This window comes from Nothoprocta perdicaria, unplaced genomic scaffold (genome assembly GCF_003342845.1).
Source record: "Nothoprocta perdicaria isolate Ctin4 unplaced genomic scaffold, notPer1 scaffold_123, whole genome shotgun sequence".
NCBI lineage: Eukaryota > Metazoa > Chordata > Aves > Tinamiformes > Tinamidae > Nothoprocta > Nothoprocta perdicaria.
The window spans coordinates 755,882-782,325 of record NW_020454350.1 but is presented as its reverse complement, the minus strand read 5'-3'; the positions used below and the strand labels follow the sequence as shown (position 1 = coordinate 782,325).

At 39.8% G+C, this 26,444-nt stretch overlaps 1 protein-coding gene across 3 annotated transcripts in view; it reads right to left on the bottom strand.

Annotated features, from left to right (window-relative positions):
• Positions 1 to 1,802: 1,802 nt before the first annotated feature.
• Positions 1,803 to 26,444, bottom strand: part of PKIB (cAMP-dependent protein kinase inhibitor beta) — a 56,821-nt gene continuing 32,179 nt past the window's right edge. For 2 of the 3 annotated variants that reach the window (XM_026054600.1, XM_026054601.1), the window contains exons 2-3: positions 6,737 to 6,911; positions 1,803 to 2,412 (exon numbers count right to left, since the gene is read on the bottom strand). In XM_026054600.1, coding sequence (XP_025910385.1) covers positions 2,327 to 2,412; positions 6,737 to 6,884 — 234 coding nt within the window. In that variant the 5' untranslated portion in view covers positions 6,885 to 6,911 and the 3' untranslated portion in view covers positions 1,803 to 2,326. Of the gene's footprint in view, positions 2,413 to 6,736; positions 6,912 to 6,995; positions 7,089 to 7,190; positions 7,204 to 26,444 lie in introns of those variants that run through there. The other variant, XM_026054599.1, reaches the window with a different exon arrangement.

Below are 26,444 nucleotides of genomic sequence, written 5' to 3'. Positions count from 1 at the left end.
AGGTTATTGTGACACAATTATGAATTGCTGGARTGAAAACTGAAAATAGCAAAACCATCAGATAATAGTTTGAAACATGATTCTTACATAGCAGTGGCCAAGTATTATTTAAATAAATGATCTCTATGCAAACTATGGATCCCAAATGCTGAAATGGATGGTATATCAGCATATGACAAATGGCCTGTCATTTATTATCATATATTTACTATAACCATATATGGTTAGTACAATACCGATTTTTGATAAATTGTGTTTCAAGGTACACTCGTCTGYATGGTAAACATGAACTTTTTGTCTGTACAACTTTTTTTTTTTTTCTTTGCCATGCCCAATTTAGAAACATATGGAGATCCCTGGTGGGCAGGATTCAGTGCTCTCACCRCTGTCACCTGGGTTCAAAACCTGATCAGGGAAGCTTCTTTTCCAGGCCTGTCAGACTGTCTTCAGTATGGAGGAAAGTTATGGAGYAGATCATCCTGAAGGCGATCACCAACCAGGGGGCTGCCTGCTTGATCAACCTGATGTCCTTTTTTGACCAGGTGACCCACCTACTGCATGAGGGAGAGGCTGTGAACATGGTCCACTTAGACTTCAGGAAGGTCTTTGACACCATCTCCTGCTGCCTCCTTCTGGAGAAGCTGGCAGCTCGTGGMTTAGACAGGTGTACTCTGCTGAATGAGAACTGGCTTGATGGCCACTTCTGGCCCAGAGAGTGGTGGTGAATGGATTTAAATCCGGCTGGCGACCACTTCCCCAGGGCTCAGTGTTGGGACTGGTCCTCTAYAATATCACAGAATTACAGAATGGCTGAGGTTGGAAGGGACCTCTAGAGATCATCTAGTCAAAACCCCCTGCTCCAGCAGGGACACCTAAAGCATGTGGCACTGGGTGGCCTCCAGGCGGGTTTGGAAGATCTCCAGAGAAGGAGACTCCACAACCTCCCTGGGCAGCCTATTCCAGGGCTCTGTCACCCTCACAGTCATGAAGTTCTTCGTCACATGCAGATGGAACTGCCTGTATTTCAACTTATACACTTTACTGAATAGCCTGCAGAAGACTCTGCAGAAGAACCCATATGTAAATGCACAGTATTAATAATATTAATGGAAGCCTCTTACAAGTTCTCCGCTAGCTATAAATACATGAGTTGTTCACGGATGGACTACAGGTAATGTAACTATGAGAGATGCTTCCTCCATCTAGCTACAATCCAGTGGAGAGACTGAGTGCTCAAGTGAAAGAACCCCCCTGTCAATGTTCATTAAGTTTCAGGAAGCTGCTGCCTCTGACTGCCCTAAAGGTCCAGGTCTGCACATGAACCCTAGGTCTCCTGCACCAATGGGATGGATGCTGAGCACTCTCAGCAGCATGGCCACTGTAACAAATCCAGGCCTTCAGCAGAGGGAAAAAACTCTGCTYAACAGCATCTCTGTAAAAACCGATTGAAATGCTTCCATCATTAGCAAACAAGAAACCCAAACCAGGTGAAATACAAACTGCAGGGCTTGTCATAAAGGAGAGACATCGAAGGTTCAACAGAAGGCAGAAAAGAGGATAGCTGTTTATTTCCCACTGTGAGATTAATCAGTTTGAATCATTTATAAATGTGGCTACTTAATTTTAGATACACATAAAGAGCTACAATATTAAGCTTGAGCACAGAAGCATCAAGACTGCTGGGAATGGGAGAAGTGAGATGGTCTGCCATAATTGAATAAATGCAAGAGTGTTTAAAAACATACACTGCTRGATTAAGTAGTAATACAAAACCTTTTGGAATCAGAAGRRGTTGAGAAAAMAAAAAGATATTTTTCCCTTTTTTCTTTACCCTATCTATATATCCCTAAGGAGAACAAAAATCCCAGGAAATAAATTACAGATGGTTGTCTGTAATTTAATACACACTTAACATCACCTTAAGGTGAAGAGTGAATATACTTACATGTTAGAGAGAAAAAAGTTATTTTGGAAAATTAAGAAATAYAAATTTTATTCTGAAGCAGTCATTTTTTTGGTACATCTGCTAACTGTTCTATTTGAAACTACCAAAGAAGACTGGTTAGAATGAGTATTACAACTATTAAAAAACCTCCAAACAACAGATACATTCTTTAGTTCTCCCATTTAGATGGGTAGAACATTGTTTTCAATGGACTATTGTAGAAAAAAAAATCTTTATTTCCATGTTAATGTTATCTAGATAGAAATGTGATGTAAAATGTCGTCTCTTGCTACAGTTGCTACCACACTTCAGAACTGGTGACACAGGGAAACTCTAGAAAGTCTGTTGATGGGTTTCATTAATCCAGCAAGTTCTTAGGTGTTAGGAATCACTGCTTTTTCCTTCTGAATCTTGACTTTCCAGCGATGCTTTGGATGATGATACCTCTCCACCCTCTGCTCCTTCATCTGAAAAAGACAGAATAATATATATATACACCACAAACATTCTCATAGCATTCTAATTGCAGCTAAATATTTAGATTTACTGATGATTTGGATTGGCTTTTTATTCCTGCAAATGGTAAGCACTTTAGAAATATTAAACCAAAAGATAAAGACCTCGCACAAGCATTTTCCAAAAGCTGTGTCTTGGAGTTGATTTGTGTGCTCCTTGCACATATTGATCAATGCGGTTGTGAGAATCAGATTGCAGAAAACTTTCTATTATTATATTCATTTTTCTGCATAGCTTCATTTCAGGCAGATTGGCCTTCTTGACCATGAAATACATAGGAGAATTCATCTTGCCTTCACAAGTTGAAGGGTGTTTTTTGTTCTTATGCTTTGGAAGTTAACTCTGCCACAGATTGGACTGGAATGTGCACAGGACTAGTAAGTGAAACAATCCTTTTCACGCTATCTCCCAGTGCCACACGACATTACCAATGCTACCAAAACATTTTGTGTACTGAAGAGTGACACAGTGAAGAGTGTACTGAAGTCTGTGTCTTTTGGTGGCAAGAAAAGGTTTGCTCCGTGCATCCAGTTGTGTTGTTCTCCAGGTCCAACCCACCTTACTATTCATACTCTAAGGGGTACTTTTTCAACATCTTTTTTTCCCCAGAGTCTTGTCATAAAATACCATGAACAGGCAAAAGAATTGTATATCCTTGTCTAATATAAGGGAAGTTTTGGAGACAGGATAGAGGAAAATATAGTTTGCTAGAAGAAAAGTAACCTCCCACTTRATAGTACATACATGTGCAACAAGTGCCAAACTGCCGAGTGTATCAAGATTCAGAAAGATGCAGTTACTCAGAAAAATCCAGGCAACAACAGAATTTARTTGGCAGAACAGCTGATTAACAGTGGAGTAGCAAACGTGGGAGGCCAGTGTGACCTTTCTGCTGACAAACCCTTCGCAKACTCCTCTGTAACCTTCTGATCACCAGTGATATCCAAACTTGTTCAGTGTGGCACCTCTGTAAGGCACCTCACAGGATCAGATTTGGAAAGCCTCAGGCCTTTAAAACTTAGTCATCAGTGGAGGCAGACAGGACTCTCAAGGTCTTAATTTTAACTGTAGCCTTTGAGATAAATAGTTGGTGCCAAAATCTCTCCTGTACCACACAGCAAGAACATTAATTTGGCGTGACTTTTATAGTGCACAGCAATTTATCTCGCACAGCTAAGATCTGTGTATATTCATAAAGAATATATGCAGTCTCCTCTTTTAGGCCAGACAAAGGTATTAACACATCCTGTTCCAAGCCTTTCACTAGCATAGGGACATCTCGGTAAGAAAGGAAATGTATGGCCCAATGACCATCAGTTCAAATCAAGATGGAAAGAGTCTTCCACAGCATTTCCCACCACCTTAGCTAGATCTCTGCGAGCAGTATAAGACACACTTGGCATAACTACATTTGCTACATTTCCTTCTCCATTCACTTTTCTCATTTATCCAACCTCCAAACTCATTGGCTGGAAATGACAATTTTTTTTTCCCCTATTTTTTTTAAATGACCATGAACAACCATACACAACCATGAACAACCATGAACAACCATGAACAACCATGAACAACCATGAACAACCATGAACAACCATGAACAGAAAAAAAATAAAAAGGAAGTTATCTGTTAAAATAACAAATGTTTCAAAAACTGTTTCATAGTCATAGTATTTGAATCTCCAGTCTTTCTTTCCAGTTTATTGGAGATTTGGTTGCTGTCTCACTGACAGTTTAATTTACAACAAAATGGAGCTATGATACTTTTGATCCCCATTTGATACTTGTGAAATACTCGATTCCCAACCAAAATTCCCAGTAGTTACAGTGGGCTGACCTGTACCCTGCATACACTTCCTATTACCACTGCTCTGAATTGCTGGTAACAGAAACTGCTTCTTCCAGACATGCCCTGGTACAGCTATTTGCCAATGACAAAAGCAAAGGATAATTCCATGCTCTATATTGCTCTTCAAATCCAATGTTGATCTTCATATTTGCTAAAAAACAAAACAAAACAGTACATTTTTCTCAAACTATTGTAGCTGTGTTTTATTTCTTCCTCATAAGGCACTGAAGAGGCACCAGGAGAGGAGGGTTATTCTGTCTGGAAGGCTAAGTGCATATTTTATGCTGTGCTGTAACATTTCTTTCAACAAGCCTTTCACTCTTCCATGTTTATTTTTATCTAGGGGGGAAAAAGAGATTGAAGACAGAAATTTTCYGTGCATTGAAAGCTATATTCTTTTCAACTAAACTTTACAGAGGCCAAAATGAAACAAACATGAAGAACTTCTCAACAGCTGTTTTATCTGCTGTGCTTTGTTTAACATGGTTATGTGCATCTCCCTCAAGGTTCACTGMTTTAAACAATACAAAGGTTAGTTCTGTGTAACACAGAAATGAATGTTTCAGTGGGTTGGAGTGATTAATTTAAGAGCTTTATTTCCACAGTCCTTGATACTACTAACATTCTCAATTCCAGCCTGCCTCCTCTTTTGGGAAAGGAAACAGTTCTCTCCTGCTGGAATCTGACCCTTGGTCACTGTGTACAAGCTATGCCAGGTGAAAGAGCTGTTTGGAAAAAGAAATAAAAACATTAAATGTAAGTGATTCTCTATAATTGGAGTGGATTTTCAGTGCTTCAGCCACATGCACAAGAATGACCTGTAGGGATAAACTTTCCAAATTCCTAAGGAGAATGTCTCCTCAAAGCCAAGATGGAGGAACTTGGCTTCATTGCCTCTGGACTCCCAGGGCTCAGCACTGCCTTGCAGGGACTCGGACTCAGTGCCTGCCTGTTCTCCCAGATTCCCCATCACCCTTCCTACTGCTCAGCAGTTCCACACCTAAGCACATCTGGCCATCCGTGCTATCTTTCTCATTTTCCCTTTATAATCTCCCTCTGTCTTCCTCTCTCCTTCCTAAATTGTTGCCCTTTCCCTGTGCAACAACACTGCCTCCCTGCAGCCCCCTTCTGATTCTTATTTTCCCCTTTCTTGGGTTCAGGCCAGCAGGTAGTGAATGAGTCCCTCCTTGCTTCTCCTGGATGTGCTGTCGCTGCCACCTGCTCTCTTCCAGTGGCCAGCAGCTTGCAGCCTAAGTGCTATGCCATCCCTCCCAACATACATGTTGCTTTGGGAAGCTACACTCAACGTCCTGTGATTGTATCAAGTTACTGATGTGCAGCAGACCCACATAAGAACAGGACAGGAACCTTTGCAGCCTGGGAATCTCTTCCACAACCTACTTCCAGGTCAGATACCCCAGTCATCCTCTCTGCTTCCCTGCTCCCGCTGTGCCAGCCTCACATCACCGCTGCTCTGGGAAGTGGGAGATCAGTTGCAGTGACATTCATCAGAGCAGCACAAGAAAAAAAGTTCACGAAAAACACATATGAAGGGTCAGCCCATAATTCCTATTTCATAGGCACTGGAGACCAGTTTTTTGATCCGCTTCGTTTGAGTAGTGGGAAGAATCATATCTAAAATGCCCCTGAAAGAATGTAAAGCTAGTGCTGAGTGGACCTAGGTCGATCACAGAATCACAGAATAGTCAAGATTGAAAGGGACCTCTAGAGATCATCTAGTCCAACCTTCCCGCTCCAGCAGGCACACCTAGAGCATGTGGCACAGGGCRGCATCCAGGCGGGTTTTGAAGACCTCCAGAGAAGGAGACTCCACAGCCTCTCTGGGCAGCCTGTTCCACTGCTCTGTCACCCTCACAGTAAAGAGGTTCCTCCTCACCTGGAGATGGAGATCACCACAACATGCTATTGGACCCATATAAAAACCTGGGCATGGTGAAATATGACACAGCCCTCAGCTGCCAATGCTGGAAGCCTAACAGCAGGTATAAGTCAGTGCAGCCCTTAGGCTACTGTTAATGTATATACCTGAGGTAGGATGGCAGCTGGAATGGGATTAACAACACAGCTTGCTGTCTTGTGCTAAGTAGACTCTAATTTATTGTGAGTGATGGTTTAACCAGCTGCCCATAGGTCCAATGCTGCTGCTGCTTGTTCACTGCAACCAGAACTCAGTTCCCAACACATGTTCTCCAGTCTCCTCAACACTGAGTCAGAGGGTAGCTACAGCAGACTCAGTTTAGGATAAAAATAACGTGTCCCATTAGGATGTACACGGGATAGCTGCTTGGGAATGCTGAATTTAATCCGAATGAAAAATATTAGTATTGCCAACAGTTGTTTTAAGCCTTAAGGAGGAAGCAAAGGATGCCTGCATAAAAGCGCCTGGCTCACGAGGACACGGGCATTACCTTCTGACACAGAGAGCTCGGCCAGCTTGTGCGGCAGGTCTGCAGTCCCTGCTCCAGCGGGAGAGCCCAGGATATCTGGTAAGGCGTTCCGGCGTCCTGCCCTTCCCGAGGCGGCGAAATCTGTGACCCCCGGCTCCACATCAGTCATTGCTGACTTCTTTCCTCATAGCATCATCTGCGTATGGAACAAAGACAAAGAGGAAACAGCTGTAGCTTGGCATGAAACATGAAGTGCTTCTTCAAGAGAGATTCTAATCACCTGCTCCACAATACAGCAGCCGTGGGCTTTGCCCAGGAGGGCTTTTATTGGTAAATGTCACATAGTGCAATATAGGGAACCAAAGCGTCGTGTCTGCTCCAAAAAAAGGCAAAAAAGAATCCTTCTGCATTTCATTATGTTTCCATCTGCACCTGCACKCCAGCCCAAAAACTAACAGAATGAATTGCTCTTTACCTACAAGATGCCTGTAAATAGTMAGCCACAGACCCTTCTAACAGACACTTATATGTCTTTTTCTGACCTGACTCTTCCTCACTCTTTTTAAGTGCTTGTGCCAGATAACCACTTGCATGGGAACTGAAACTTGATCATATTGTCTCTGAGAAGCAGAACATTTTCTYTATTATGAATCTTGTTTAGGCTGAAACAAAATCCTTCCACAGTGGAGTAAATTATGCAAAAGAGCCTTCTCAGATAACTAAAAAGATCTCCATAACATTTCTTTATCCTGAAAACAGCAAACCATTTTCTTTCCTGTGTTGTTACAGAAATATCTTGTTGGCTTAGTTTACTCTYGTCTTATGCACATGCCTTTTTTTTCTAATAAATAATTTAATCCCAKAAATAACAGAACCAACAGTGCTCTATTAACTCACTGCCTGTTTCAAAGCCCACTGAACTGAACGGCAAAACCCAGGCAGACTAAAAGGGGTTTTGGATTAGACACAGGTGCTGTTTGCAGGCTCACACCCCGGGGTGCCCGCTGAAATGAGAACACCTGTAGAAGGAGGCAGGAGCAGTGCTTAGCTGCAGGAAGCCACAGGGATCATCTGTGAAAACTGCAATTAATGACTGTTATTRAGAATCACAAACAGCTGTCATGGAAGAATTATACATAATAATTTCTAGTAGTTAAAAGAGTAATTTCTAGTAATTAGACATGAATTGCTCAATTAAAAAATATTTTCTTGCTATGTATGCCAGGTATGAGCATGGGGTCTGCATGCAATGTGAGAACCCAAGTGCTGTCTCTTTGTGTAAAAGAGGTCAGTACTTTACATAGGAGGGGACAAAGACACGGCTGGAGATTGCTCTGATAGACTATCAGCTTTCGATTGACAAGTGGCCATACTCAGAAGAAGGTATGATAAGGAAAGCCTCAATCATTTTAGTTTTCTTCACTTATGAAACAAAGTGCCATACAACCACCTTTATGAAATTTTTACAAGGTACAGAAATATTAGTGCTCTCCTTTCTTGGACAGAAGTTTGGGCAGAGCTTTGACTGTGATGCTGACCTYGTGTCTCAACCAAAAAGAACATTCTCCTTTTCTCTCTTAAACTTACTACCCACTGTCTCATTCYAGCTGAAATAAATAATCTTAAATCTTCTTTATATCTCTAGATGCACTAATGTTTCTTGCCAGGAAACAAAAGCATGAACAAAATCTGCAAGTCTGAAGGATGACTTGAACATGTAAATAAAGCATTTTCTTTAACTGAAGTCAGTAACTGAAAGTTCTGACCTGGGGAGTTAGCTTCAGTCCCACATGAAAGCAGTCGGGTCAAATCAAAATAAACCTTTTTCCATAAGTAGCAGAACTGTAAAAACTGTAAATGGACCTTCTAGAAAATTCCACTTCAGAGAAAATATACAAGATGAGTTCTGATATTCTAGTTTAGGTAATAGCATTCTATAATGTATTCATTAAAATAGGTGACAGGATATACCAAAAATAAGGAGAATGAATCAAAATGTACAGACCCCATCTCATAGCTTTTTGTGGGTGTTTGTATTTATTGTAGTTGTGCTAAGTGTAGTTCCCTACACTGACACAAGARCAAGTAAAAAGCCTGTGTATTACACTGAACAGGGCAGAAAATACCCAGGGCCGACGTCTGCTTGGTAAAGCTGTTAACACTTGTTCCCAGGGCTGTTGTAGCTGCTGYGTTTTGGGGTTCTGCAGCTCAGGGGGACACTCCTGTTCTGAGCTGACTCTCACTCATGTAAAGGCCTACAGCAAACTGACCTTGGCATCACAACCCACCAAAATGTTTCTCAAACCTGCAGGCCTCTCTCTCCAGCCCATTTCTTCCTCCCATGAGGTAATCTCCCTGCACTGTGTAATATTAGGCCACTTTGAAAGGCAATGAAGGACACAGCCTGGCATGCTTTCATGTACTTGAATTCGGATTTATGCATTTGATTAAAAAATTGTGCAGGGACAAATCTTGGGCCATTTGTCAGGAAATCAGCCTGCCGTTAGCCATCGGCCTGGTAGCCACAAGTCAAATGTACTATCTAAAAATAATAAAAGGGCACTATCCTTTTCTATTTAGTAGTTGCCATTACATCTTCGTGTTTTCATTAGTATGCTTAGGGTATCTGAGGCTGAGCACTGAGTTCAAAAGTTAAGTGCCAGTCGCTGAGCTAGCACACTTATTTTTTAAGGCAGAGATATAGGATGTTCTCTGTGACTATTTGAAAGAAGAAGGGTTATTCCAGCAGGCTTAGAAATGACATTATAAATCAAAACTTAAGTCSATTTTGACACTATCCCTTCTCCCAAAACATATGACATTCCATATTCAGAATGTCATCACTGTAATATATATAAAACATTTATTTCTCTAATGTGGTAAGAAATCTGTTCCATTTCTTTCCAGTGCTTTCTTACAATAATATTCCTAAGGTCTCCACCTAGGTAAGGGTGTAGAGCTCCTGCATTCTTCATCTGTTTTCTAGCTTTAATTTTTTTAAATATTTCTATCAGCAAACAKATATCTTTTTTGAGGCTGGCATCTTCTTGTATTTTTTATGTCTAGCCTTTTTCATGCTTCCTTACAGGCTAAATAATAATCACAGTGTTCATAGCACCTGTCTTCCCAGTTTCAATCCTTCTCCTGCTGGCAGCACCTCCTTCATCAGCTTCACTAAACATATTTCACTGGAGACTTATCCATGTGAAGGATAGTTACGTCTTGCCAGTGCCAGCACGTAGTTGCCTCTCTCAGCTCCCCAAATTATTGTGGTCATTTTCCTCCCTTGTCACTGCTCACCAGATTGGAGATGGTAGATAGTTCTGAAAGAACAGTGACAGATTTCCCGATCAGAAGATTCCCTGCTTCCCTATCTCCTTTTTGAGTAGCAAAAAGCAGGCACCCCAAAGGCAAGAGAGGGGAGGAAGGGTGTGAAATGGGGTCAGGCAAGAAGAAGACTGTTGCAGAAGGTCAGCAGTAGCAAAACAGATGAACTTCCCACAAAAAGCTCTCCTACTAAAGCAAGAGGCCAAAGACTTTGACTGGTGTGATAAATTATAAAAGGTATCTCAAATACTGCTCCATGGGTACTGCAGAGGAACAGACTGGTTTTGTACCCCATTACTGGGACAGGACACGGTGCTAAAGTGTGGGGGGATACTAAGTTTATCTATCATACAGCCACCTGGAAATGCTGTTGGRCTAAGGACTGCACAACAGATCGTTTCACTAGACGAGGGGGAAGGAAACAGTCAGTTCCAACCAAAAATGAAAACTGATTAGTGTATCTATGCGACATTTAAAGAAGTGTCTTCAGACAAAACAATGGCACGCAAGCTACCATTTTTTGCCTCTTGGGGGGAAAATGAGTCATACAGCTGATAAAAATTTATTTAAAGCAAATGACAAAGGCAAAGAACAAATCAGTCTCTTGAAACTAGCATGATGGTTTTGTTGAGGATCCGGAAAAAGAGTGCTTCACAGCTCTGAGCTGTAACTGCTGCCTCAGTCCACACTAAATGTCAGTGCTGTCTCTCCCTTACCCGATCTGTTAGGAAGTAGATAAATCACCACCGTACATAGTTGTGAAAGCTCTTTTTTCTTCTGACTTTTTTTTTTGTTATATACAGAGACAAAATACTGCTGCTTTTCTGCTTGGAAGGACAAACTTTTCCTCAGGAAATGTCAAGAGGTTCCTGACACTAGTATTGCTGCCACTCCATGCAGAAAGTGGAAAGACCAAACACATCATTCCTTGCTACTCAAGACATTTCTGTCCTTTCAGAAAGTTCTCTCTTAGGTCTTACGAAGAGCCTGTGTCTGCGCTATCCAAGAGAAAGTTGCACTTTCCAAACAGTTTTTTTTTGAAAGCCTATTAGTAAGAACAAACTTAACGAACTATAACAAACACTTATCACACTGTGAAAAAAGAATAGCAAAATGAGACTGTCCAGTCAGACTGAATTTGTCTTGATTGTAATTATATTGTCAACTTCATTTAAACATCTTTATTCAGATTTTTTTTTTCCATGTGTAAGCAATAACACTGCTCTCCAAGCCCTTTTCCCTCGCAAAGCCTACATGTTCAGAAGAGTTTCCAAGTAATGTCATYTGGCAATTTATTTAACAAGATGTTTCCCACAGTGTGACTGCGATGAAAACCACATCTCCTTGCAGTTGCTGTGCTTTCACATCCTCTTATGCTGCAGCTTCCTGATGGCTTTGCTTCCTCTTCCTAGAAACGCCACCTAGAATTACAGCATTCTCATTACACGGGCTAACATAATCCTTATGCTTTCTTCTGAAACACTCCCGGACCACTTAAAAGGAAAAAAGCCACAGATATTTTTGCCTTTAAGGAAAGCATTCCAGAGATTGCTGCAAGGACTATCAGTAAGTTGGGCACTTGCACAACAGTTTTGGTGACAAAATCACTSTTACGTGGCTTTACACATGAATAAAAATTGTAACATACTCAGAAGCTTAGTACTGGGAATCATAGAGCATAAGCATAAGCAAGTGGTCTATACCATTTCTATAATCAAATACAGGAGATTTTACTCTGTTTGGCACTCAATACATAAGACCACACATTTCTTATTTATTGACAAACAGAAGCAATACAGCTAACAAAAGTTAAAAGAGAAGTACTCAGCAAAAAAAAAAAATCCTCAGCTTTCCTTTTTTTGATACATTTCTAAGGTTACATATGAGATCCTTTTACTTTTTCACATCAGAAAGATCATTTGGCTTTCCAGCAGCTATGGAGATGGTCCCTCCACTGCAAGTTCTCTCAGCAATTCATGAGTATTTTGTCATACATGCTGTCTCAGGGGATCTACAATGCAGAAGCGTGTCTGAGTCCTTCTGCACATTCTGTCTAAGTCTGGGATGATGTTTTTGGGGTGACATTTGAAAGTTTGGTATGTTGTATAACAGGTTTTCATCCCCATCATATAGGGGATTGTTTCCCAACACATGCAAATACCTATTTTCTTACTTGGTTCTTCTGCTGTGGACATGTGACACACTTTTCTTTTGCCTCACTGGTAATATCATTAGATGCAAAAATGACTTTCATGCACGATTTTTGGTACTTTTTATCACTTAGTCCCAAATTGGTCAACTTGGGATACTATGATCACATCATTCCTCTATTCCCTGCCTTGGAGATCTGAGACGCATTGAATGAAGTACAAGATCTTGATCATGTTGCCCAGATGCTCAACAGTTTGAGGTACAGAATCTGAAAGTTTGGCAGAGCTGTAGAATACAACCAGAAAGGGTCGGTTTGACTCCTTGATATAATAGAATTTCTAAATAAATCTTGTTCCTGCATTCTTCAAGAGTGATCTGTAAGACTGGCATTCTTTAAGAGGTTTATTGATATACAGAATAAAACAAATTTACTGTGAGCTGTGTTTGACAGTGAGTACATACAGTGCTCGGATTCACGTAAGAAAATATTACAAGACTAATAACAGTGATACAGATTTCCAATTGTGAAAGAAAAGAAGGGAAAGAAAGGAAAAGGTCATGATATAGACAACTGAATCAAGTTATCTGCAGTAAGTAACAAATGAAGTGTCACTAGCTGAAGGCAGTCAATATGGGGCAAGAAAGCAAGTCACACTCCAGTGTCTCCAGCTGACCAAGAGCAGTGATAGCCACAGGCCTCAGTCAACTCCACAGGAAACACACTGTAGCACCAAGAAAAGTCAGATGCATCAACTGTGCTGGAAAGAAATTATATATTCCTACTATGGAACAGGAATTGAAGCTCCATGGAAAAAAATAAAATCAAATTCCTCCTCCTGTATTTGGGCCATTCATCCTCAAACAGTTTTCACTTCCTATGGTAAATTAGTGTGTAAATGTTCCCACATAAATGCAGTACGCTTTCATCTACAGAGCCCCATCCTTCCAATGAAAATTATGCCCAGCCTGATGTCCAAGAAAAGCTTTCCCACCTGCAGGAAGATGCTTGAAGAGTAATTTAGAAATTATTTAGACATCCTTTCTAACTGGCTAATTTACCACAGGCTCTTTACTTCATTATCTTCCAYATCCTTGTCCTCTCTGTGTTGAGAATTATTTGAGCAAGAATCAGAAGTCTTTTTCTCTCTCCTTTGATACATGTTGCTYCAGAATCCCAGGAACATTTCCTGAAACATGGATAAATAAATGGCWATGCAATCTGGTGTATGCTTATGTCAGTACTGTGTTCTTTATTAGAGTCTGAGAGTCGTTTATATCTCTGGTTGCTCTTTCTGCAGAAGAAACTGAAAACAACAGGAAGAGGCTGAGACAGCAAACAGCTTGTGACATGTTTTAGTCCACTCACATTATGCACTCCAATAAGGCACTTAGTGCAGTGCAATATAAAAGGCAACAGAGAGAAGATTCATTTATAATTTAGCAGATATATCTAAGAATAGGATGGTCCTAAGCACATAATGAGCACATGTACGCACCCAAATGGTTTTACTGAGATGACTGAGGAACGTTTCCACCAAAGCCAGAGTGAATCAGAGCACACCAGTATGGACAGGGAGGTTCCCAGGAGCTGAGATCCACCTGGGAATTCCTAGAGAAGAGCAGGATCACCAAGGGCACTTGACAGGAATGTGTCAGCACAAAAAACTGCAAGTCAGGGAGTGCAAGAGGAGAGGCACCGGTGTCTGAAACTGCTTCTAGGCAGAGGGAAGAAAAGATTAACTGCAAGTCTACCTCAGAGAAAGAAAGATAACAGGAGAAAAGGAAAGCTCTGGAACCTCTGGAACAAAGGAAAGGAATCACATAAAAAGGAGCTTTATTTGGACAGTAAACAGGAGGCCGAGAGGGAGAGCCACGATAAATTTTGGGGAACATCTCAGAAGACCAGTTTTGCTGGAGGATGGTCAGAGTGAAGGGACACTATGGACCTCTTCCAGTAGAATCTATGGATTAGCAGCGAAGTCTTGTTAAACTGCACCCGGCCCTTGTGCCAGAGAACAGAATGACTCTCACAGACCTGTGTGTGACTCCTCAGAGGAAGGAGCAGCTGCAGCACAAGCTCCTGCCCGCCAGGCCTTGCATTTCCCTGCCAGCAGCTCCTGACGGCCTAGTCCAGGCTTCCAGCAGCCTCCGGAGGTGGAGGCAGGTTTGAAGAAACGGCTGTGTCACCATTAGGAACCTCTCAGGCTCAGCAGCGACTCACACTATGCTACTCTCCAACCAGCCCTTAGGTGACAGCAGCCCAGCAGCGAGCAGGAGTTGCGTGTCCACGGCACCAGGCTCCTTGCTAAGGCTCTTAGTCCTTAGAACATTTGACCATCCAATTAAGAAACAAGAAGCTCTCAAGAGCACTCTACTGTTTTAGCTAAGTAAATGAAAGCTGAGTTTTCATTTTACTATCTTTGTCGTGGCCAGATAATATTCCATAATTATATTTTTAAGATATTATGTCTTACTTGTATGATTCTCCCTCAGGTACTTTAGCTGCATTTTTAACTTTTTGAAAAGTAACAACAAAAATATGAAGAACTGATTTAATTGGTTTATAAACACTTAATAGATAAAATGAAATTCGGCTCTTTGTTTTCTGGTGAAACTCATTGAAATTTCTTTTGGCAGATTCATACTGGCTTAAATACARTTTAATGCACACTGGCGAGTATACAGTGTGCTAGAATCAACCTCAGATTGTCCTGCATYGCTCCTGGGGAGCATCGCTTCCCGCATGCAGACATTCAGACTCTCTTAAGGTGCAGGTTCAATTGCACCTTAGTGATATGGAAATCCTATTGCTTAGTCAATTGTGCAATCACATCCCTAGAGCTTCTTTGCTGTAAAACAGGAGAGAACAGTCTCTCTTGTTTTGCTGCTTAATGTCTGCTGAACCATTCAGAAGAGATAAAGCGTGGCCACATCCAAAGACTAATTCTTTTAAGTTGGAGCAAAACTTTTTTTTTTTTCTTTCATTTCTGCATTCTGGTTTTATAGTGCCAAACACACGCAAAGAGACGTCACTATCTGTAGACCAAGAATTACTCACAGCAACCAGTTCTAAGGAAAACAAATAAACAAATAACAAAAAGAACCCCAAACCCAAACACCTAAAATTAAAGTGTAAATTAGCAGTTCATTACTAATTACTCATGCGGGTCTGAATATAGCTTTTAAAACCAAGCAAATAAATCCTCAACTCTCACTGAGCAATCAAAGTACATGGCTAATTTTACTTTCTTTAGGCCAGCAAGTTGCAGCAAAGCCTGCTTGTCATTGTCATAAGAGAGTTTCTAAATCTAACGCTCTTCAGCTCTGTATTATTTGACTGGCTTCCCTAACAACCAGCTTGAAAGGCAAAGCTGTTGACAACTCTGAGCAGCTGAATAATGTTTACTGTTATTCTGCCCTATTCGCACTAGGCAACTACCAGCCTGATAGGTGCTAGGAGATCCTGCCACCATCCCCCAGCATTTCACTCAAAATTCTCCTCTATCTAAATGTTTCCCATGGTTTCAGCCAACACAAGATCTTTGCTTTCATTGTGACACTCTGCACAGTTATTTCCCCCCATGATTATTTATTCCATGTCTTGCTTCAGTTGTTTCTATTACCCCCCAAATGATCCGGGTTTCCTGAACTAATCTTCTACCTCACCCACAAACGTTTCTGGAAATACAAAAGAAAATACTTTGTTTGGCATTATTCAGTGGATAGGATGTTGGAAAGCAAACTGTGTTTGCTCGGCACAATAAATGTTTAGTTAGTTAATATTATTTTATTAGCTCAAGCGTAGTAAAAGGTCTTTGATTTTGCAAATTTAAGTGAGCTATTGTGGAATAATTCTATAAAGCCATGTCAACCTGGAGCGGAGTTGATATACTCAAAAGCTTATTTTTTTCCAATTACGTTTTTCAAACTATTAGAAGATTTTTTTCTCTAAAACCATTGTCTTGACCGTGTCTTTAGGCTCGAAAGTGCTGGAAAGTTCTACAGAATCACTGCGGCTCAGGCTTCTCTCAGAGGGATTCTTGCTGGGATTTTCACAGCAGTCTGACAATTYCTAAGGGAGTTCCCACACAAAACAGCTATTTCACACACGACTTCTAATATAATGTAAGTTGAACTAATTCTGTTCTGCAAGTCGCTGTTTTGCACTGAATCATCCCTTTATGAGCTACTGAAGTTTCCTACTACTGTGCTTGGCATCTCAGTGACTTCAACACTGACAAAAAGGAAAAATAAGGAGGACCTAAGGCTACATTTGCAGAATTTATGTTCTACTACTTTTCTGCACTGTGTTCTAAAATTAGCTTTTGCATCTGGATGCCCCAGTCTCATCCCCCTTCCTCTGCTCTATATGTTGCATATATATCCTATATATATGCAAATATATATTTTATAGCACATATTTTACTTTATATACAATTTTTTTTCAATATCAGTATCAAATTAATCATTTTTCATTTTGTTCTCCTACATTCATCATGTTTATTCTAATACAATTCACCCTCCCTGAAGCATACCTGTTCAATCTTGATTTTAATGAAATTACAGATAAAAAAATCTCATCCTATGGTGACTCACCCAAGAAAATAGACTGAGATTTTAGGAATGTATCTTCCTTAAGCCTTATAATTTAAGTTAAATAATGACCTTGATTCACAAGGCTTCACAATTACATCTGCAGAATACTTTAGATTACAAATAAGAAAACTAATTCAATCAGTCACAATTCACCGAAGCATACTGATGGGATAAATTCAGATTTTGGTCCTGCAGTTATGCATATATTTAACTTTATCTAAATGAGCAAACTGAATGGGCTTCACTCTCAGGAGTGAACGCTACGCACATGTTTAAAGATCACATGCAAATCCTATTTGAACCAATCTAGAACTGAAAGGCTTCTTCCTTCCATTCAAATTTGCTAATAAAGAAAGGAGATAGAACTAGAAATGGGCTCTCTGGTGTTCACTTTGTCTTGACTCTTCAGTGATTGCTGAGTGAGATTTGTCCTACTCAGATTTGGAGATGAGGATTGTCTTCCATGGATCGACATCTGCCAGTACAGTTCCTCGGTTATTTGCCTGCACTTGTAAGCAAATGACTGAATTTTAATAGAGACATCTCAGAGTATTTATGCGTATGTGCAGATGCAAAACATCAGAATAAGACCAGTCTCAGTTTACTTATCTGCTAGAACATTTAAAGGCTGTGAGAAAAATAGATCTAAATTTTCCATACGATAGAAAATATGAGAGTACAAATATTTAGAGCTCCAGGTCCCTAAATTTTCTAGAAATAGGTCTGATCTGCCCTGCTCCACTCAATAGCATTCATGAAACTAAATTCCAAATAAATAAATAAAATCATAAACTCACAATCTCTTGAGGACTAGTGATGGAAACAAATATACAATATGATTAGCCATGGTATGCACTCAGATCTTTCTCCGTGTAACCTTTTTTGGATGAATTTCACCCTTTAGTTGAAGAGTTTAACTGCAGTATTCTACTCACTCCTGCTTCCTATTTTTAGATGACTCCATTTGTTTCCTCTGTCTTTCTCAATCGATATGATTGATCAGAGCGATTTATAAACCTTCCTGACTTTCATACCATTTCAGAGTGCCTCTCTTTTTCCCCGGGAGAATAGGCCTAATAGGCAAAAATCATACCATTTTCTAAGCCTAAACAAGTCGGTGGAATTACACCTGGGATTTATTTGGTTTGATTTCTTTAACTTTTCAATATACTTCCATTTTATGAAGGTATGAATCATCTCTATTACTTCCCAGTGCTCTTACTTGAGAACATTAAACTGCATTTTGATCTTAGAGCTTCAGTTATAGACTATTTTAGTAAAACAGATGTATTTCAGTCAAAATGCTAGTAAAATATACGTAAGCAATGATTCTATTGTTTTCCTGTGCCTATTAGGCAAAGGGGGAAAATAACTGCCACAAAAAATTCTACTGTAAAAAGCAAATCCCTACCTCCAAATACGTCCTGTTGTCCAAGCACAGCCACATACAAACTAAAGAGTCTTTGCCAAGCCATGTACTCGGCTGGCTGTCAGATAATCGCCACGTGATTGAATTAATGTGTTTGCAATTTATTCACTTATAAATAGTTCTCATTAATGTAGATTACTTTCAAAGAGCCTTTTCCATTTGGGCAAATGATCCTTCAGTAAACATGCTCTCCTATCAAAACACCTCAATAAGTGCTCTAAAAAATAACCAAGAAAAAATATATATCTCGAATGATGATAAGGCTGTGAAAACAACCAGTGCAAATAGGACCATTTCAAAGATGCAAAGGAGAAAAAAAAAAAAAAAAAAGTTTCCTTTTTAGAAATGCCTTGATTGAAGAACAGCAAAATCTTTTAAGCTATTTTTTTAGCTGGAATGCAACCAAGTGTACTACTCGCTGAGAAAGAGGCTCTTGCAAGAACCATGTTAGGGTTGAGGTTAAGAATTATTTTTCAAAGTCTTTATGCTTCTATGATTATACATAAGACTTTATATTATACTACCACTGCAAGCTATCCTTAATATTCRCAGCCTCCATACCCTTTGGCCAGCATGTATACCTGTGTTAAAATGTGAGTTCAGGAACTGCTGAATGCTCAGAAACATTTATTTTTCCTCCATCTGCAAAGCTAATGACCTCCTCTAAAATTTCTATGAGCTCTGAACATTTCCTTTTTCAGCTTTGCCAGCATAATCACATTACATCCTGACACCCAGCAATGTAAATTCATCTCTCTTTTTTTTTTTTTCTTGCAAATCTCTCACAAGTGGATCTTTCCCCATTTTGTCTTAAAAAGCACAGACAGGAAGAGGAGGAAAATAGATAGCCATTATCAGTGAGCAAATCTTTTTGTAGACTGATATTTCTGCTTTTAGACAGACTGGAACCAACATAAAGGCACGTCTGGAGGACATTCTGCAAAACTGTATCTTTCCCACAAACACACACAGACCAAACTGCACTACTGAATGGAAATTCCATGGGAATTTTTGTTACAGAAGTATTGGGCTGAGCTTTTCTAAACAAAACCCACCCTGGAAATTACCCTAAATTGCACGTTAGAATCTATGGGGATTCTGTTAATATTGTTATAGTACTTATATATGCTACCAYTTGCTTCTGCATTAAGATCTGTATCCTATAAAGGTCAAACACAAAAATAAAAACGATGCTTGCCGTGCTTTTCTATTGAAAGGCTATCTTTAGAGATATGTTTTTCTCTTCTAAACTCCACTTAACATTAGAAGCGAGCAGATCCCCCCTGCATCTTTTGACTGTCCCATTAATCTGGAATAGCAGATGGTGGGACTGTTTTCCTTCTGTAGATGATCTTTTTTTTTTCTCAAAGAACTCCTGACACCACAGTATCCACAAGAAGCATTTTTCTATGATCCTTTTTATTACATTTTTATAGCTCACTTCAAAAGCAACCAATTGAAAGCTTTGATTTATTCCCATCTTTCTTTTTTTCTCAAGAATGCCGAAATAATTCTGCATTTTCTTAGGTGCAGACCACAAGACCCAACCTTTCGCCAGCGTTTCTGTGCGCTACATTCACTGCGACATGCGGGCCCGGCGGTCGGCGTTGGAAGGTCCCCATGCCGAGCGGCTCTGCCCCGTTCCGCGGGATGAATCACGCTTCCTCYCTGCAGAAGGAAGAGGAAACCCGCAGAGAAACGGCACCCAGTTCTGCACCGACAGGGGAGACCGGAGTCTCCTGGGGAAGAGCCAACAGCCACAGCCAAAGGACCAGGTTTGAACATACACTCTACAGGCAATTAAAAAAAAAATAACTAATCTAATTTATTAAACCTATTAAAGTTCTTACTTTGGTGTTYAGTGTTTCGGCTGGCCTAGAAAAGCAAAGACAACTTCTGAAGCATGTGAAAGCCCAGGAAGCGGGATAATGGGATGTCAGCAAGGCAAAGAGCATTTAAATAAAAGAATGTTTTTCTATTTGCTTTGCTTGTTGACAGCAGTATGCAGATGTGCCTAACTTTAAAGTTCATGGGAAATGGAATGTTGTTATGAAATCTTGTAAGATAGTTTAAACAACAGCTTAACATGTATAGCATAATTGGTAAAACGCAGCAGATGAATAAGAACATAAGAAAAAAAAGCTACTTACAAGACAGTAAAAGGAGGCTGAAGAGTACTGGAGATACARAAAAGCAACTGGAATAGGATCTCAATGTCTGTCTATCAGCTGACCACAGCAAAATGCCACAGGAAAGATGAATTGTTGCTACAACAGAAACAAAACTTGAGCACGTTTCCAATAACTAAACAAACACAAGTCTCACAGGTAGATTCCTGTATTTCAGCATTTCCATTCAGGGCATTTCTGGTATTAAAGCAAGCTTTGTGGCCTCAGTTCTCACCATGAGTTAGAGTGAACTCTCCTTGCCCCAGCAAAGCAGAGGGGCTCTCTGCATGGGCTGTGCTGCTGTATTCACCACAGAGGTTGCAGGACCCTGGCTAAGAAAGCAAGCTGGGCCTGTTCAAAGGCAGAGTCTATTCTGCTACCAGAAGCTGTAACACAGAACCTATCCATAACCAAGCATGATGACAYGACTGCATAAAAAAGTGCTTGCACACTTGTATGAGATAAAAAATATTTCCCAGCCCACTTGCAGCAAATCTTTACGGCAGTTTTAGTATTTGAGCATCTGTACATACCGAGTTGCACAGCAGTCAAGAAGGTAACCTGGAAATAACGATGCTGTTTCATTTTGTATTAGCTTTCAGCTGTTTTGCATGGAGAATCATAGAATCCTTAAGGTTGGAAGGGATCTCTAGAGAACTGACTGGCTTGCAAGGAAGTGTGTCACCTACTGCAGACAGTTGCCCTATTTGGCCCATTTTTGTCCCTCCCTCCCCAAAATGAGGAGTACCTGAGTTCATGATTCAGGTGGGTGCTTTTGGTCCCACAGCATGGTACTTCTGCATGTGAACTAACAGCTCTGGAGCTGTTAGCAAAGAGAGAGGAATGTCCAGGAAGGTAATGGCAGCTCTGGCTTCCAAAATCTCCTCAAAAATAACCTGCAGCYACACTACTATTAGGAAAGCAAATGTCTACTAGAAAAGCCTTTCTGCTTTTAAAAATCTACAAAGCTGAAACAGCTTGAAACTATACAAATAAAAAAAGGCCTCTTTGCAAACTACGTCAGCAGGAAAAAAAAAAAAAGAAAGAAAGAACGCTGAAGAAAAATGACCTTCCCAATCAAGGAAATAACTCCAGTGTTTTGTATAAGTTCAAGAAAGTCTCTACTTGACATTTTTCAAGGACCAGTCACCCACAAGTAGAGGGCTCGGAGAAAGAAGTGTTTTTATTTGCCATTGGTTAGGTTTATTCGAACACAGAGGACTCAARTTGAACAAAATCTTACTGTTGTAAATCCAGAGCAATGTCACAGGAGTCAGGTTCCTTTGCACGTACACCAGGACAACTGAGATCAGAGCCTTCCCACATGCTGTTCACGCCATCCACTTATTTTGCTACTGAAGTGAAAGGAGCTTGTATAAAATGGGACATTTTAGTGGAAGTCAGTGGAATCAAAAAGTCAGTCAGCAGAATATATCTTGCCTAGATAAATCATCCTTTTTTTTCACTGTCATCTCTATTTGAAATGTTTAAACTGAACATAAAAAGGAGAGGAAAATATTAAAATAACTTAAGCAATTTTTATTACTCTTCAAATCATGTACTTACTTGGACATAGTTTGAAACCATGCTAAAGTCTATGCTGATCTATCCAACAGTTCAATGCCTACCTTATATAATRTTCTCTTCCCCATAATTTCTCTTGGATTAACACTCTCTCTTCCATACCTTTATTCAGTACTTCATGAAGCAGAGTATGAATTTTGCAAAGGACTCAGAAATCACCCAACTTTTCAACACATGCTAGTTAAAAAAAATCACTCTACAGAAAGCTAGTGGGATAATAAAAAAAGATCAGCATTTTGAACTAAATATCAGCTCATTACGGAGACCACTGGATTTCAAATTGCTGCCAAGTTAATAGTGCCATTTCTCAACCTCCATCCTCAACATTTTTGCAACAAAAACTGACAGAATAAAAAGTGCATAATTTTACAGGAAAGAAACTGCAATCTTCCCTGAAGCTTTTAGGGCTTTGTAAAATTAWTTTTTTTTTCTCCTGCTTGTCAATTATACCTATTTTATTGATTTTGTTTAATTAACATAACCCAGAAAACTTCAGCGGCATAGCCATCCTAGGCTATTGGTTACAAGATAGGCTTCATTTATACTACAAGTATAGTGTAGAAAGTCAAAGCAGAAGGGTAGTCTAATTAAGAATCAGCATCTGAAGAGACCAGTGCAAGTGCAGGGAGAGAGCCAACGTTATCAGGGTCACACACAGCTGGGATGAAGATGCGGGAAAGGGAAGTACCTGGCTGCAGTCATGTGGATGCACTTACATGAAGGGTCAACGTATGGGCCAAGGTAATGGCTACAGCCTCATTCACCTTTCCAGCCTCTTTTCAATCCTTCTTTTCCCTCTCCCTTCCGTAAATCATACCCGACATCATTAGGGGAGCACAAAGTTGCGAATGTTCTCTCATTCAGAATCTCAAGCAGATCTCAGATCTGAATCATTCAGATTCTTAAGTATGAAGAATCAAGGTGTTTTACCTCGGCTGATATATGACTGGACAAACTGCTGGCACAGTCAGTGCTCTGAACCACATCCTTGGCCTGAAATGCTTTCTCACACATGCCCTTTCCAAAGTGATGTTTTATGTGTTTATTTTAGCTGTTTTATAGGTACTAAAGTGCTGAGGAGAGGCAGAAATCAACATGCACATACAAAACGTCTGTTGATCAGTTCTCTCTTTTTTAATTTAAAGTTCAGAAGTATAGATAGATAGATAGACAGACAGACAGACAGACAGATAGATAGATAGATAGATAGATAAAATACATCCTTGCAGCTCTCCAGAGTTTCTGTTTGCGCCAGCTAAAGGACAGATTTCTGAGCAGAAGTGTGACTCAGCAGCCACACTTTCACACTTTTAAGTCTGACAAGTGCCTTCGTGCCTGATAAGCTATTGATCTAACCGCTTCCTAATATGCAGCATGATGTTTCGGAGAAAGTTAGCCCAGTACAGATTTAAGGCCAGATTATTATCTGTAAACTCAGAAAAACTTCATTGATCTTGTAGCACTGAGAGCATTTACAGCGCCAGGCAAGATAATGTTTAGGTTGTGGAAAGCCTATTCTGACATGTCACCATTCCTTCAAAAACAAGTTCTCATTTCATTAAATTTCTTTCCCAAATAATATTAATGCTGAGACCTTTCCCTGGTGACTTTTTATAGTAAAAAAAAAATCTATTTATTTAGACATTCCACACACCTTTACCAAAGCATCCTTTGCCAAGTTTAATGCTCCAGAAAACTGGTTCAACCACCAGATCTCATATATGAAAGGGGAGCCATCTGGAAGTATCTAAAAAGATAATACTTAGGAGAAGGGCATGCCTAAGGATCCTATCCATCAGGTAGCATCTTTTCCTTGCTCTGGATTACCAGGAAGTGCCTCCAGCTRCTCACCACTCACTTGAGCAAATGAAGAAATCATCCCCTCTGCCATGATTCCTTCAAGCCACAAAGCAGTGCTCAGCCTTCCTTTTGAAAACATGTCCAGAGGGGAACACCTACTTATTGCAGAAAAGCTGCCTTGAACAGTTATCTCCTGGCACAGTGATCCGACCGCTACTGAAGAGATTAAGCAGAGCAACAGCACCTTCCATTGTGCAGAAGATAATGGCTTCATTGTAACTGAAATCCTGCTCTTACTGAGGTCAACCTAAGTTTGCCATACTTTAATCTCTAATGCAGGGCACTCTAATGCAGGAAATAAAGAAAAAAATCACTGAAGTTGGGGGCAGGACTGGCATCAGTCACGCCATGCTTGAAATCCAGAGGAAAAATATTATGCTCAAAACTGAAAGATTACTTCTGTAATATAGGCAATGACTGTTTCATATAAATGAAGAAAAGCCTTTTAAGATAGTCCAACATTCACAACTTCCACATTTCCAAATGACTACCTTAATGACAGTGCCCACATTGTTCCCACAAACCTTGAATTCTTACCTGCYCTCTTGTCTAATTAACTTCCAACTAATTGCTTAAAAAACATTCACAGCACCGAGCTGTTAGAAAACGGTTAAAACACAGTTAAACCCAAAATGAAATTAGCTGAAGTACTACATCTTTATTTAAGTCTGACAACACTGGAAACATTGACCATGCTTCAAGAAATTGATTATTTCTCTGAAAGATATTTTTCCTTGCTTTGCAAATACTATACTAGCAAAATACTGATAAAGAAAGCACTGCAGAGGATCTCAGTGAGATCTGTAGATGTTATTAGGGACAACACTTGCAACCAAACTTATGTATCTACATGCTCCTGTAAGTGAAAGTAGATGAGATCAATCACAACACAACCAACACATATTAAGGACACCAAGATCAACACATACTTAGCACAGTATTGCTCTACTTGCTACTTCCTGTCTCACCATAACTTGCAATTTCATTTTTCTCATCACCCTAGAGTATTGTTTATTAGAATATGCCCATGTTTGTGAAGAGTTATGACAAAGAAAGGGATGAGATTGAAAGAAAGCTGAATAGTGCATTTCAGTTACACAGTTACACATATTATTTGTATTTGTTACACAGTGATTAATTACTCTGGAAGAATTTTTAGATGATTCTTATGCAACTGAACCCAGGAAAACATTATGCTAACCTTCAGTGACTTTCAAATGCTTTATACACATTCGTCAGCAATATCGGAGTCAGAGTCCTAGGAAAAAATGTAACAGGTCAGCATGGGCTGTTAGATACACTGAAATGCAGAAAAACTGATCACTTACATGTCTAAAATAAATATAAGATAACTGGGTACGTACCTTTATAAATTCTGAGCATTGTTTTCTGCTTTTAGCACTTCTCTGTCACCTGTATCTCATATGTCAGTCCCCAAACTGACAAGTAGCTCAGACTTTCAGAGCTGGATCAGCATACAGTAGAGTCTAAACTGATACCAACAAGTTCTTTCTCATGCATCACAGAAGGTCCATCTCTTATTCAACAGAAACCCTATTTACCCAAGCTCTACAGATGCTGTTTATGTGCTTTTTTGGAGTGAAATTCTCAATTCCAATTTAATCACTAAACTTTACAACGGTCAGGTCTTAGCAATTTCTAAAAAAACAGCAATGACCTGATTAACATTTCTCAATCCAGGTAAAAATGGATTATAAGAAGAAGCTTTTCATAGAAGAGACTGATGATTCTACCCCATTTCCAACTTGAGGCTTTGTATTTCCAGGAAGGAACTCCTTGCTCTCCTTATTCTAAGCGAATCTAGCAAATTTTAGTTCCAAAATTAACATTTTATAGAAAAAGAAGCATTATCAAAGATTTGACATTGGCCTGAAGACAAAGTCTCTTCGGTTCATGCTTAATCAACTTCATCACAATTTTAGAAGCTTTATATGACACTAGTCCACATTATAAATCTGACCTTTTTGTCCCTTTAGTTTTAGGGAAGGAAAGAAATTCTGCAATTCTTCTAACTTTATTTCACATAATTTTACTAATCAAATCATTATTTCAGACTATTCATGAGTACTTTTTAGACTGTCACTGTATCTTTCCATTCTACATGGATTATGACTGTACTGCCAAAAAAGTGGGGCATGAGCTTTCTGACTTTTTTCTTGAAGTCTGCTGAGTAGGGCAAGGGAAGAAGTAATATAATTAGGAAAAACTAGTTCAACTAACTAGTTCAAACTAGTTCCTGTCTAGTGTTCCAAAAAGAGTTCAGCATATCAAAATGAATTAGGGTCACTACTTCTGTGACAAATTAAAAGTCTAATTAAAGCAAAGCAAGGTATGCTTTGACCTTGCCAAATGCTTAACAGATGGAAGACACACCAAGGAAGGTCTGCAGGGAAGCAGACTCTGGTAGACGCTCGCCGCAGCAGGCCATGATCTGCTGATACTTGCTTCCAAATGTCAAACTCCTAGGAAAGGAGCAAGCATCTATCTCATAAGGAAAAATGGTCAACAAAATAATTTTTGTTCAGACAGGAGTAAATGGAGAAGGCAATGAAGTGGAAACCAATAATTTACACTTCTAGCATTGGTCAAAATM